The sequence below is a fragment of the Macaca mulatta genome, chromosome 1 (assembly GCF_049350105.2).
Source record: "Macaca mulatta isolate MMU2019108-1 chromosome 1, T2T-MMU8v2.0, whole genome shotgun sequence".
Lineage (NCBI taxonomy): Eukaryota > Metazoa > Chordata > Mammalia > Primates > Cercopithecidae > Macaca > Macaca mulatta.
The window spans coordinates 140,554,617-140,569,295 of record NC_133406.1 but is presented as its reverse complement, the minus strand read 5'-3'; the positions used below and the strand labels follow the sequence as shown (position 1 = coordinate 140,569,295).

General features: G+C 37.6%; 1 protein-coding gene across 8 annotated transcripts in view; it reads right to left on the bottom strand.

Moving 5' to 3' along the window:
• Window positions 1-9,422: 9,422 nt before the first annotated feature.
• The window catches only part of FRRS1 (ferric chelate reductase 1), a 67,784-nt gene continuing 62,527 nt past the window's right edge, over window positions 9,423-14,679 (bottom strand). For 5 of the 8 annotated variants that reach the window (XM_028844175.2, XM_077991571.1, XM_077991569.1 and 2 more), the window contains 5 exons: window positions 14,095-14,192; window positions 13,781-13,839; window positions 12,471-12,614; window positions 10,871-10,932; window positions 9,423-10,793 (listed from right to left, as the gene is read on the bottom strand). In XM_028844175.2, the coding sequence (XP_028700008.1) occupies window positions 10,701-10,793; window positions 10,871-10,932; window positions 12,471-12,614; window positions 13,781-13,839; window positions 14,095-14,192 (456 nt within the window). In that variant the 3' untranslated portion in view covers window positions 9,423-10,700. 8 annotated transcript variants of the gene reach the window in all.

The window sequence follows — 14,679 nt, the reverse complement described above, 5'->3', positions numbered from 1 at the left end:
TAATCTTATGACTTTTATTTCATTTCATTGCTTTATTGCACTAAGGCTTTCAGTTCAATGTTACATATAAATGCAGAGAGCAGGCATTCTTTGCCTTGTTCTGATTTTTCAGAGGGGAAGTATTATCTTTCACCACTGAATATCATTTTGGCTGTAGGCTTTTCCTGGATGCTATTTATTACATTGAGGAAGTTTCCACTTCTAGTTTGCGAAGTTTTTACCATGAACGTGTTTTGAATTTTGTCATATGCTGTCTCTGCGTTTGTTGAGATCATCAAATGGGTTTTCTCCTTTCATCTCTAATCTGGTGAATTTCATTGACAAATTTTTCAGATGTTATGCCAACAGTGCATTCTTTGCATAAATCTCATTTGGCCTTGATGTTTTACTCTTTGTGTAAGTTGCAGAATTTAATTTGCTAATATTTCATTAAGTGCTTTTTTTAATTACAGATTTTCAGTTTATGTTCACGGGGAATATAGTCTGTAGTTTCCTTTTCATGTGATGTTTTTGTCTGGTTTTGGTATCAGGGTAATACAAGCCTCATAAAATTAGTTGAGTAATGTTCCCTACTGCTCTATTTTCCAAAAAAGTTTGTGTACTCTCAATGTTAGTTCTTCCTCAAATGTTTGCTGGAATTCAGCAGTGAAGCCATTTGGACCTGGAGTTTTCTTTCTGGGAAGATTTTTTGGTTACAAATACAATTTTTTAATTTTTATTTTTAATTGTGGTAAAAATACATTAAGATAAAATTTGCCATCCTAACCATTTTTAAGTGTACAATTCAGTGGTGTTAAGAAAATTCACATTGTTATGCAACAAAGCCCTAGAACATTTTCCTCTTGCAGCAATGAAACTCTATACCCACTGAACATCATCTCCCCATTTCTCCTTTCCCAACCCTGGCAACCACCATTCTACTTTCTGTTTCTATGAGTTTGACTACTTTCAATACCTCATCTAAGTGGAACCATACAGTATTTTTCTTTTTGTGATGCCTTATTTCAGTTAGTATCACGCTGTCCCGGTTCACTCTTGTCGTTGCATGTGACAGGATTTCGTTATTTTTTAAGGCTGAATAATATTCTATGGTATGTTTATACCACATTTTTTTCTTCCATACATGGGCATTTGAGTTGCTTCTGCCTCTTGGCTCTTGTGAATAATGCTGCAATGAACATGATGTGCAAATATCTCATAGAGATCTCACTTTCAATACTTTTGAGTATATACCCAGAAGTGGAATTGCTGGATCATATGGTAATTCTATTTTTAATTTTTTTGAGGAACATCCATACTCTTTTCTGTAACCATCGTTCCATTATATATTCCAACCAACAATGCACAAGGGTTGCAATGTCTCCACATCCTCACCCAACACTTGTTATTTTCTGGGTTTTTTTTATAGTAGCCATTTTCATGGATATGAGGTGATATCTCATTGTGGTTTTGATTTGCATTTCTCAATTATTAACGGTATTAAACATCTTTTCATACACTTGTCAGCCATATGTATATCTTTGTTGGAGAAATATCTATTCAAGTCCTTTGCCCATTTTTAAATTTGGTTACTTGGTTTTTTTGTTGTTGAGTTGCAGGAATTCCTTATATATTCTGCATATTAACACCTTATCAGATATAAGATTTGCAATTATTTTCTTCTATTCTGTGGCAGAAATTTTCACTCTATTTCTTTTGATGTACAGGAGTTTCAAGATTTGATGTAGCCCCACTTGTCTATTTTTGCTTCGTTGCCTATGACTTTCGTGGTCATATCCAAGAAATTTATGACTAAATCCAATGTCATGAGCTTTTTCCCCATGTTTTCTTCTAGCAGTACAGTTTTAGGTCTTCAGCTTAGGCCTTTCATCAATTTTGAATTAATTTTTGTATATAATGTAAGGTAAGGGGCTCACTTCATTGTTTTGTATATGGATATTCAGTTTTCCCAACAGCATTTGTTGAAGAGACTGTCCATTCCCCATTGAGTGATCCTGGCACCCTCATCAAAGATCATTTGACCATAGACAAGAGGGCTTATTTCAGGGCGGTCTGTTCCATTCACTGATCTATATGTCTGTTTTTATGCTAGTACCACACTATTTTGATTATTGTAGCTTTGTAATATGTATGTAATTCAAAAATCACAAAGGGTATAGTATAGAAAATTGTATTTTTTGATAAAAATGCAGATATTCCTCAGTAAAAATATATTCTCTTTCTGTGTTAATTCTTCCAGCATAGAAATCTTTAAATGACTATTATATAAGATAATTCATACCTTAGAGGTAAAGGTGGTATATATTTATGCAAATTCCCTGCATCCTTCCCAACACTTTTTACCTTTTTTTATTACAGCCATTCAGTGGGGATATAGTAGTATCTCAGTGTGGTTCTGATTTGCATATCTCTAATGAGATATGTTCAGCACCATTTCATGTTGAGCATCATTTCATGAATTTATTGCCCATTTGTAAATATTTAAGAAATGTCTGTTCAAATAATTTACCAATTTTTAGTTGGATTGTCTTCTGAGTTGTTAAAATTCTTTGTATATTTGATACTAGTCTCTTACTTGATTTACAAATACGAATACATTCTCCCAGTCTGTGGGCCTGTCTTCACATTCTTCATGCTGTCATTTGAAGCACATAAGTATCTATTTATAGCACAGTCCAATATATCAGTTTTTTTTTCCTTTTATCCCTGTGCTTTTTGTACTATATCTAAGAAATCAATGCTTAACCCAAGGTCACAAAGGTTTAGTCCTGTGTTTTCCCCTAAAAGTTTTATAGTTTGGCCCTTACTTTGAGGCCAAAGATCAATTTTGCATGATTTTTTTTGTTTATAGTGTGAGGTGGGGGTGGAGGTCTAAATTTATCCTTTTGTATATGATATCCAGTGTCCAGGCACTATTTGTTGACAAAGCCAGTCTTTACCCCCTTTGAACTCCCTTGGCACCCTGCCAAAAATAAACTGATTACAAATCTAAAGTTTTGCTTCTGAGTTCATAACTCTATTTGATTAATTGATGTCTCTCCTTATGCCAATATCATGCTGTCTTGATTACTATAGCTTTGTAGGTTTTGACACTGGGAAGTGTTATGTTCTTCAACTTTGTCATGTTTCAAGATTGTTTTGCCTATTCTGGGTCTTTTGCATTTCCATAGGAAGTTTAGAGTCAGATCTCAATTTGTTGCAAAAAAGCCAGCTAGCATTTTGACAGTGATTGTGCTGAATCTGTAGAACAATTTGGGAAGTATTGCCATATTGATACTAGTATGTCTTCCTGATCCATGAACATGAGATATATTTCCATTTCATTCAATCTTTGGTTTCAACAATGTTTTGTAGTTTTCAGTGTACCACTTTTGTGTTTCTCTTTTTATTCATATTTTAATCTTTTATTTTACTGATTTGTATTTAATTGTATTTTCCTAATTTCACTTTCAGGTTTTTCATTGCTAATGTTTGGAAATGCTGTTGATTTTCATATATTGATTTTGTATCCTGAAATCTTACTAAACTCATTTATCACTTCTAGTAGTTTAGTGAATTCCTTAGGATTTTCTATTTATGATTATGTTATCTGTAAAAAAAAAAAAAAAAAAAAAAAAGGGGACAGTTTTACTTCTTCCTTTCCAATCTGAATGCCTTTTGTTTCTGTTCCTTGCCTTATTGCCCTTGCTAGAAACTCCAATACAACATTGATGCAAAGTGATGAGAACAGACATACACTTGTCCTGTTCCTGATCACAGGGGCAAAGTGTTCAGTCATTCACCATTAAGTGATATTCGTTGTAGGTTTTCCTTAGATGCTTTTTATCAGGCTTCACACGTGTTCAAGGGTCAACCAGAGAGAGATGTGGGCAAACAGGATTGGGGATCCCCTCTCTTGAATTTTCCTTTTCAGGATCACCCACTGACTCCAGCAGCTTCAGTTGCCCCAGCCATCAGTCCTCTGATTTGCTATGCCAGAGAAACTGCAGTTTTTCCACTGGATCCTCTATCACCTAGCAGTCTACTGACTACAACTGCCCTGAAGCTAATATGTAGAAACAGAGCTCACGCCAAATAATTTTCCTCCTCTGCATGTAGACTCCTCACCAGGAACCGTCCTAGAGTTGTTAAAATTCTTTCTATATTCGATACTAGTCTCTTATGTGATTTGCAAATACAAATACATTCTCCTAGTCTGTGTGGGCTGTCTTCATATTCTTGACACTGTCATTTGAAGCACATAAGTATTTATTTAAAGCATAGTCCAATATATCAGGGTTTTTTTTCTTTAATCCCTGTGCTTTTTGTACTATATCTAAGAAATCAATGCTTAACCCAAGGTCACAGAGATTTTGTCCTGTGTTCACTCTCTGAGGCCCTCAGGCAGCTGCTTTCTGAAGTTTACACTGGTTTTCTGGAGAAGGGTTGATTTGGTAGGCTCTTACTCAGACATTACTTGCAGTGCAAGTCAGATATTTAGAATGTGTGATTTCAGGAAATTCTTATCCCAAGAGTTTGATTACTATACATCAATGTCTAATTGAAAAATCCAAAAGCGTGTTTAGGTCTTCAGAGAAAACCCAGAGCACAGTACAATTTCTTTTACATGTGAATAAGATATCATATGAAAAAGATATACTTCTTAGCATGTGCTCTAGGAACCTCCTCTCTCCTAAAACAGAGGTATATGACCAGGCATAATATACAATTACATTAACTTCTTTGACAACAAAATAATACATTAAACAGTTACCGAGTTTATGGCCAGCAAAACCCCCAGATTTTTTCTACCCAAAGGTATAATCCAAAAGCAGAAACAAGATAATCTTTTTACTGAGATGGAATTCACATAACATGAAACTATTTTAAAGTGGAGACTCAGTGGCATTTCTTATATTCCCAATGTTGTGCAACTACCACCTCTATCTAGTTCCAAGACATTTCATCCCCCCAAAAGAAAACTTTATACTCATTAAGCAGTTACTTTCTATTCCCTTCTTGCCCCACATCCAGCCCCTGGTAACCATCAATCTCTCTTCTCTCTATTGACTTACCTATTCTGGATATTTTATATAAATGTAATCATAAAATGTAAATTTTGTGTCTGACTTCTTTTACTTAACATAACGTTTTGGAGGTTCACCCACATTATAGCATGTATCAGCACTCTGCTCCTTTTTATGGCTGAATAATGTTCCATTGTATTTGCACACCACAATTTATCTGTTCATCAATCAATGGACATGTGGGCTGTTTCCATCATTTAGTTACTGTGAATAGCACTGCTATGAACATTAGTTTTTTTCCACATTTTTTATTGTGGCAAAAAATGATAATAATGGTAAATTTTATTAAAGTACAGTTTAGTACATTATGTATATTCACAGTGTTGTCCAACCATCACTACTATCCATCTCTAAAACTTTTTATCCTCCCTAACAAACTTTGTGCCCATTAAACGCTAACCTCAGCCGGGCGCGGTGGTTCACACCTGTAATCCCAGCACTTTGGGAGGCCGAGGCAGGTGGATCACTTGAGGTCAGGAGTTCAAGACCAGCCTGGTCAACATGGTGAAACCCTGTCTCTACTAAAAATACAAAAATTAGCCGGGTGTGGTGGCACATGCCTGTAATCCCAGCTACTCAGGAAGCAGAGGCAAGAGGATCGCTCAAACCCAGGAGGCAGAAGTTGCAGGGAGCAGAGCCCACAGTAAGTTTGTCAAACAGGTCAAAGTTGTCTGCAGCTCCACTTAGCCTAGAATCCAGTCATACCACTGCATTCCAGCCTGGGCGACAGAGTGTGACTCCGTCTCAAAAAAGAAAAAAAAGAAAACGCTAACCTCCCATTTCCTTTCTCTCACCAGCTCCTGGTACCCACCATTGTACTTTCTGTCTCTGTAAATCATATTAATACAATAATCATCCTATGTCTGGTTTATTTCATTCAGCATAATGTTTTCAAGATGAGCATCAAATATTTTTTATAAAAAGTACACATTTTACATGCATGCAAAATTTATTAAGTTTAACACTGCAATCAAATGGCAAAGGCATCACCAAAAAAATGTACGAAGCAAGCACCTTTTGCTAGCATCACTTCATTGGATCCTCACAGCCGTTCTGTGAAATGGGCTTTCCAGATAAAAGAATTGAGCCCGGAGAAGATAAGTGACTTACCCAAGGATATGCAGCTTGTAAACCAACAAGCAAACACGCATTTTCAGGTCTCCTAATTTCCAGTCCTTTTTAATTTACAGGATCAGCTGCCTCCCATCCCATGTATCAGGATGGTCAAAACAAAAAGATACCGATGTTGGACAGCAAGTAAGGGAAGGAGCTAGAACTTGATAAACTAGCTTTTATAAGTGATACGGGAGGGAAGTGCTGGGAAAGGTGTAGTCCCTTTAAATAATAGGAAAGGAGGGAAGGGAAGTCCCTGGCGAGGGCTCTACACCCAGGCCCACGTGCCCGTGGGCCTAGGTGAGTTCAGGCACCCCGCCTGCAGCGCCCAAATGTTGCATTTCCCAAGACCACTCTGGCTCACCATGCCCCCATCTTGTGCCTATAAAAACCCCCAAGATTCTAGCAGGCAGACACACAAGCAGCTGGACGTGGAGAGGAACACATCAGCAGAAGAAGACACAAGCAGCTGGACAACGAGAGGATGTGGATGGGAGCACGCCAGAGGAAGAACACATGACAGATGCTGGCATGCCAACAGGCCACGACTGGCGGAAGGAGGCACAGTTGGCGGAGTTAGGCCAGGGCAATCAGAGGAGAGGCTAGGCAGTCCAGCGGCCCAACTCCAGGGGAAAATCATCTCCCTTCTGGCTCCCCCATCTGCTGAGAGCTACTTCTACTCAGTAAAACCTTGCACTCATTCTCCAAGCCCAGGTGTGATCCGATTCTTATGGTACACCAAGGCAAGAATCCAGGGATACAGAAAGCCCTCTGTCCTTGCAATATAAAGCAGGGGTCTAATTGAGCTAACACAAGCTGCCTATGGACAGTTAAACTAAAAGAGCACATGGTAACACATGCCCACTGGGGCTTCAGCTGCAAACATTCACCCCTAGACATTGCTGTGGGGTCGGAGTCCCACAGCCTGCCCATCTGTATGCTCCCCTAGATTTGAGCAGTGGGGCACCAAAGAAGCGAGCCACGTCCCCATTCCACACCCTGCAAGAGGGACAAGGGAACATTTCTCATTTCACTGAGAAGGGCATTCCAGGCTGGTAACCCTCTGTGACCTGGGTGCAGAGATGAGCTTGGTGGCAGGTTGCACAAGGAACAGAAATGGCATTCCAGACTGGTGACCATCGACGACCTGGGTGCAGAGATGAGCTTGGTAGGGGCTGCACAAGTAAAAAAGAAGCAGGATGTGGATAGGAACTGTGAGTAGCCTAATCTGATTTTAAAAGGGCTTAGAAGAATCTTTCCTTTCATTCCAACCTATAATGGATTATCTTAAACCAGAACCTTTGTTCTTTTTTTCCTGCCTCATGAGAGTATACAGATAAATACAATTTCAGCCAAACACTACATGTGCCCTGAGAACTTCCTAGTTGGCATCTGCTGCATTTGTCTTCTCCCGCTGCAGCCTGGACTGGGGCAGGATGTGGAAGGGATGAGGCATTGCTTAACACACATTAGAGACAAAATCCTTGACAAAAATAAAGTACTACTGTGAATTTGATTCATTTATTTGATAACCCATCCTATAGACTACCTATGCCCTTAAGATTGATTTCTGCAGACCAGAGAATTTTTTTATTGCCTCAGCTATTAATGCCAGCTCAACCACAATTTTCTAGAATTGCTTTCATTTCTTTCTGAAAAACATACATATCTTTATTTTATATTGCATCACTTCTTTTAGAAGAAAACATGATTTTGCACATTGGTTTAGGCAACATTGCTAAAGATATAAAAGCATTTAATTGAACAATAATTCCTATCAAAAGAAATAATTTTTGAAAACCTGCCCAGAGTGTTTATTACAGAAACAAAAAGAAAAACTGAGAGGAGTGAAGACGAGGAATTTGCAATTTGTGGATACCAACCACCCATAAGCAGAAGAATCATAATTTGATTCTAATCAAAAGATTTGGTATATTTGGGGCCAGGTGCAATGGCTCATGCCTATAATCCCAACACTTTGGGAGTCTGAGGCAGGAGGATTGCTTGAGCCCAGGAGTTCGCAATCAGCCTGGCAACAAAGGGAGATCCCTTCTCCAAAAAAAAAAAAAAAAAAAAAGTGCAATTAGCTGGCTGTGGTGCACGGAGTTAGTGCCTGTGGTGCCAGCTACTCCGGAGGTGGTGGGAGGATCACTAAAGCCCAAGAGGTCAAGGCTGCAGTGGGCCAAGATCACACCACTGCACTCCAGCCTGGACAACAGAGTAAGACCCTGTCTCAAAAAAAATAAAAAAGATTAAATGGCAAAGGCTTCTTTGGGCAACTCTGTATGTAAGTTGACAAAGATCAAAATAGTGCCAACATATGAAGCACTGAAAAAGAAAAAGTTAAAATATCTTAGCCTCAACACTGGAAATATAGCAAGCTCAGATATTTGAAGACCAAACGCATCAAGGCTCATCTTTCCCTTAAAAGAATTTTCAGCTGGGCACAGTGGCTCGTGCCTATAATTCCAGCACTTTGGGAGGCTGAGGCAGGTGGATCACTTTAGACCAGGAGTTTGGGACCAGGCTGACCAACATGTGAAACCCCTGTCTCTACTAAAAATATAAAAATTAGCCGGGCATGGTGACACACACCTGTAGTCCCAGCCACTCAGGAGACTGAGACAAGACTCGCTTGAACCCGGGAGGCAGAGGCTGACGTGAGCCAAGATTGCACCACTGCACTCCAGCCTGAGCAACAGAGTGAGACTTTGTCTCAAAAAAAAAAAAAAAAAAAAGAGAGAATTTTTCTTTGTCAGATGTAGAATGTAACTTAAGGAAATTTATTAACATTTAAGCTCGTTAGTATAGAAAACTGGAAGAAAATAACTTTAGTACACATTTAATTTGCTATACTAAATTTTTTTAATAAAGACATTCAAAAGGAAAATTTAGGTTATAAATAGCATAGTACATATAGAATATGAACACAGAAAGTTCACATCTAAGCCCTAAGCCACTTATGATAAACACCTATAAAAGGAACAAAACCTAAACTTCCACATTATTTTACCCAGTAAAAGATGTAGGCTATTAGCAGAAAGTTGGTTAAATTCAAAAAATAAAGATATAAAAAAATAAGAAATAATGAAAAAAATTTTGAAAAATAATAATAAAATAAAGATGTAGGCTACACAGCTGAGGCTATTATTCACACCATATAGAAATTAGGTTCTTGGGCCAAGCAGTAACTATAACATAATCAGAAAGAATACCTAAAGAAATAAAGTATGACTTCCTAAATTTTTTATTTTAAAAATGCCCAGTTTATTTATTTGCTTTGCCTAAGATAGCTGCATTCATCCATTACAGGGTCAGGGGACTATAAAAACAAGTATCAAACAATTGTTATAAATAATCACAGAAAACAAACTGGAAAATAAACAGTGGTTACTAATTTAATGTTTTAACCCATTACCCCAACCACCCAAAAAAAAAAAAGTAGACATTTTTAAAATAAAGATTAAGAAGAGTTGGTGGAATTTAAGGGAAATGCCATCCCATAATGTTACCTAAATACTGAAAAGGAATCAGAACAAGGAAACAGGAACAAAGCAGTACAGTACTTCGGTATTATAGCGCCACCAACTGGCTAGAAGTCCTCATAGCACATATGAGATGTAGCCATAAAATAGATGAATTCTTGAAATAAGGAAGATAACACTGACCTATTCTGATTCAGTAGAGCATCAAAAATGTCTAACAAAACACAGACACATTATATTATTTCTACAAGTAAACAGAATATCTATTAGATATGTTCACAAGGGTGAGTTTTATCCATTTTGAAATCCAGGTCTATAATCCCCAAATGCTACAAGGACTTAAATTCTATAGCCAAAACAATTAACACATAAAATGCTATTTCATCTCTGTACCTGAATACATAAATGGGGCCTTTAAGTAAAAGATGCATACTTGCATTTCATTGCTAAGAAATTCATAATATATTTAAATGCTGGTAAAACCTACAATGGCATCTGTCTCATTTCCGCCTTTACTAGAGAAGTAAGGAAATACACTGAGCAAAGGATATGTCCAAAAAACTAAACTGAAAAACAGTTTCTAAATAAAGTCCACAGACCATTCAGATAAACTAGCAAAAATAATTTTTCTTTAAAGTACCACAGCACCTTTGTAGTTCAAAATATATTTACCGTAATATATCTCTTTTTTATCCTAGTGACATCTGTTGTATTTTTCCAAATCACTATTTATTTCCTTAAATACCAACATTCTTAAAATCTTGGCAAGAAATATTTGAGAGTTACTTCTCCTGAAGTACAATCTTTCCTTTAAGACCCAGAATTACATATAGGGCATGACATTAATTTATAGTCTATATGACCCTCTTGAATGTTGGTCTCTAAAGGCTGGACTTCAGAATTCCTCTACAGACATGACCTCAGTCTTCCAAGTGAGAATTCACAAATATGCTCCAGGCAGTCAGGACAGGCTTCAACTTTCTTTGGTTTGATGATAATTATCACTTGGCCTGCAAAAGCCAAGGTCTTTGCTTGCTCATAGATGGTTGATTGCAGATAAAAATACGATGAGAAAAGTAACATTCCCACAGACATAAATTGCCAACACTGCCTTTTTAAAAGCATGACCCTGAAAGAAAAATTGAGATATGAAAAAAAAAAGTATTACCGTTAAGGTTTGTGTCAATGAACAAGAAAAGGACTTACCTCTGTTTCCGCTGCAGTAAATGACTGAAGGATCTGAATTCTGTCATCGTCTAATATTTCAACTGTCAAGAATAATAACATAAGTTTATAAGGGCAGCGTTATGCAGGTAAATTAAATTTTTAAAAACACCTGATTTGTACTGTTCACCCCAATTTCCAGGGTAGAAATTCTCCCATTCCAAGCTACTAATTATTGCAAACTTCCTCAACAATTAAGCCTCTCACAAATGTGGACAATCTGGCAAGAGTACACATTTGTTAAGTAACTTAAAATATGCCTTAAAAGTCATAATGATCTAAGCTCTTTGGTTTTATTTTTGATTGACAAAATATTGTATATATTCATGGTGTATGACATGATGTTTTGATATATGCATACATTATAAAATAGCTAAATCCAACTAATTAACATATGATAACTATCCAAGTTTTAAGTATATATGTATTTTAAACAGTAAGCCATCGACCAGGCATGGCGGCTCACACCTGCAATCCCAACACTTTGGAAGGAGGAGGCAGGTGGATCACTTGAGCCCAGGAGTTTGAGATCAGCCTGGGCAACAAAGTGAGACCCCGTCTCTAAAAAAATTTAAAAAGTTAGCCGGGCATGATGGCACATCCCTGTGATCCCAGCTAGATGGGAGTCTGAAACAGGCAGATGGCTTAAGCTCTGGAGTTCAAGGCTGCAGTGAGCTATGATCACACCACTGCACTCCAGCCTGAGTGACAGAGTGAGACTCTGTCTCAAAACAAACAAACAAACAAAAACAGTAAGCCATAATTCAGTGGTCATCAAAAGCCCCACATATATAAGCCTATCAAGGATCAAAAGTAGCAGGACTGATATGTACTACTCCACTCTTAAAGCCACCCCAGGCTCTCCCAAGTTTACAACATATATACTAGACGACAAATAATTTTTGCTTTTAGAAGGCCACCTTCACTTATTTTGGTGGATGAAAAGGATGAAAACCAGGCAGGACAGAAAGGATATTTAGTCTAGAATCCAGGGTAGTTTAAAATGACACCCATTCCCTACTAATTTCTCCACTCCTAATGGTGACTATAGGTACCCTGACCCTGCCTGGCACCAAAACAGACCTTGTCACTAAAGAGCAAAAGCAAAATCAGTCCTTCCTATCTAGCTGGCTTGCTCCTAGCTATATAATTATGCACATGGCAATCTAAATGATAGCACCCAGTAAGTTTGTCAAATAGGTCAAAGTTGTCCACCGCTCCATCCAGTGTTGATTTTGAGTCTTTTCTTCCTCCATCTCAAGGTTCCCTCAGCTCTAGGATTCAGAGTTCGCAGTCCATACTGGCTCTAAGTCAGACCAGCAAAGTGAAAGTACTTACAAGGAAGACCCCCTCCCTAAAACCTAAAAACCTTTCCTTTATATCTTATTCACAACTTCTAATGGTAACAATTGTAAAAAAACAAAGGCAGAAAATCTCCACCATTTCTACCACTGGCTGAGTGATCACAAATTTTTAGTGAGCTACCATTGTAATAGTTAGCCGTTACTATCAGGAAACTCATTCTTTTCCAATGGTTTATATAAAAGTGATTTGACATAACGTGGCTTTTTTAGCAGATTACCTTTGCGAGACAGCCGATAAGCGTGTACCTCCAGAACAATCTCAGTCCCTACATGCCAGGCTACAAATCCAATCATTGCATAGGTTTTCCGTGAATCAGGAAGATTCAGTCCTGGTAAATCCATTCCCAGGAACATCGCTGCCACTACATATAAAAGAAAAAAGTTATATTCAAATGTTGTCCCACCAAGAGAGACAATTGTGTGTTTGTGTATGTGCATTGTCAAGTAAAACATACTAAAAGAGTTTGAGATAAAAAAAAAAAGATTAATATTTAAGACAAAATAGTTAATTTAGGCTTTTAAAATTATAAGGCTAGATAGGGCAAGATGGGCAATTGATTATGAATTACCAGTTGTGGGGGGCAGTTTAGGGCATATTGCATAATAACACTGGAGTTTGGCCTTCTAGTGAACCCATCACCCAAGTGGTGAACATAGTACCCAAAGGGTTGTGTTTCAACTCTTTCCCCCACTCCTCCCTCTCCTCTTTTGGAGTCCCCAGAGTCTACTGTTTCTATCTTTACGTCCGTGTGTACTCATTGTTCAGCTCACATTTATAAGTGAGAACGTGTGGTATGTGATTTTCGGTTTCTGCATTTATTCATGTAGGATAATCAATTCCAGCAGCATCCATGTTGCTACAAAAGACATTATTTCATTCTGTTTTATGGCTGCATAATGGACCAATTGTTAAAAGAGATGCACCCACATTTTCCAGATCGTTTTAAGTCTGCAATGAACGAAAGGAGAAAAGTATAGAAACCATGGTTGATTGGACTCCCCCTCCGACAAAGAATCCCATAGACTATAGCAGTGTTAGGGTAGAAGGTACCTACTTAGGTGTTTATTATACAAGGTATCAAAATACACTGTATAATTATTCCTGACTTTTGAAAACCACCCTACCCTGAAAGATACAAGCCCCGTGGAAAGGACCTGGAGATGGAAAGCTTGAACCCAGCAACCCACCTCAACCCAATTCACAAATGAATTGAGCTACTCAATTTGAGCTACTCAAATGTTTGGCCATCAGCATAGCTTATTCTGCTGGCAAAGGCAAATGCTAAAATAAGTCTTAAAATGAAAGTTTTAAAGTTATTTTAAAGACCTTAAACTTAAAACTGAAATAATGACTTCAATCATTACCTCTAGAAATTACTTTCTGGATTTCAACGTTTAAGGCTGATTTCTCCTCAACAACCAATTACTCCAATTACTAATGCATCTAAAAATCATTTAAGCCAAATTACAACTTGCAATATAAACAGCTAGCAATTATATATGAATAAGTGGCATCACAATCTCTTACCTGCTATTATTCTAGCAGCTGTTCCCATACTCCAATGAGTCCAGTTAAACATTTGCCTTCTACCAAAATAAGAACCAGTCAGTGTTCTTAAAAGCAATGGAACTATAATTAATTCCCAATAGAATAAAAAGCATGTAATTTCCCTTTTTGTCTGGGAATTAGATATCTGAAATGCATTTTAAAGTATTTCAAAGTAACTATAATTTATCACTGAATTTTATAAAATGCAAAATTTTTCCATTTGAAAAGAGATTAGTTTGCCAACTAATGATATCTACATTAAGAGAGCATTTATATAGAAAGGCTCTAAGTACCTTGGGTCATGTAAAGGTGGCCTGAAGACTGCCAGAAGAGGCTGAAGAACTGCCAAAGTCATCACTATACAGCCGAGGTATGGGTGGTAACCTGCACGCTAAACAAATTTACACCATTTCAATGGCCTCAATCTCTCTCATCAATTTAAATCCTCAAGTTAAAAATAATACACACAGATGCATTCTTAGTATTTTTCCATGGCTTTAAGCATTCAATAATGATGATAATAATAACAGGCAACATTCACTGAGTATACACATTGTACCAGGAACATACTTTACACACACTAATTCTCACTACAATGTTTGACAACTGGTTATCAATATCCCAGTTTTACAAATGGGGAAACTGAGGCTCAGAGATATCAAGAACTATGTCCACGGTCACAGTACGTAAATGGTTGTGGTGGAATCCATGTAGAGAATGCTACCTCTCCCCATCAGGATGCTACAGGTTGGTACAAAAGTAGTTGCAGTTTTTTTCAAGTATTTTAATCCACAATTACTTTTGCACCAACCTAATAGATGGCCACCAACATCAGAACAGCCATCTGCAGCCCAGCTGGGACTAGTTGGTGTCCCCAT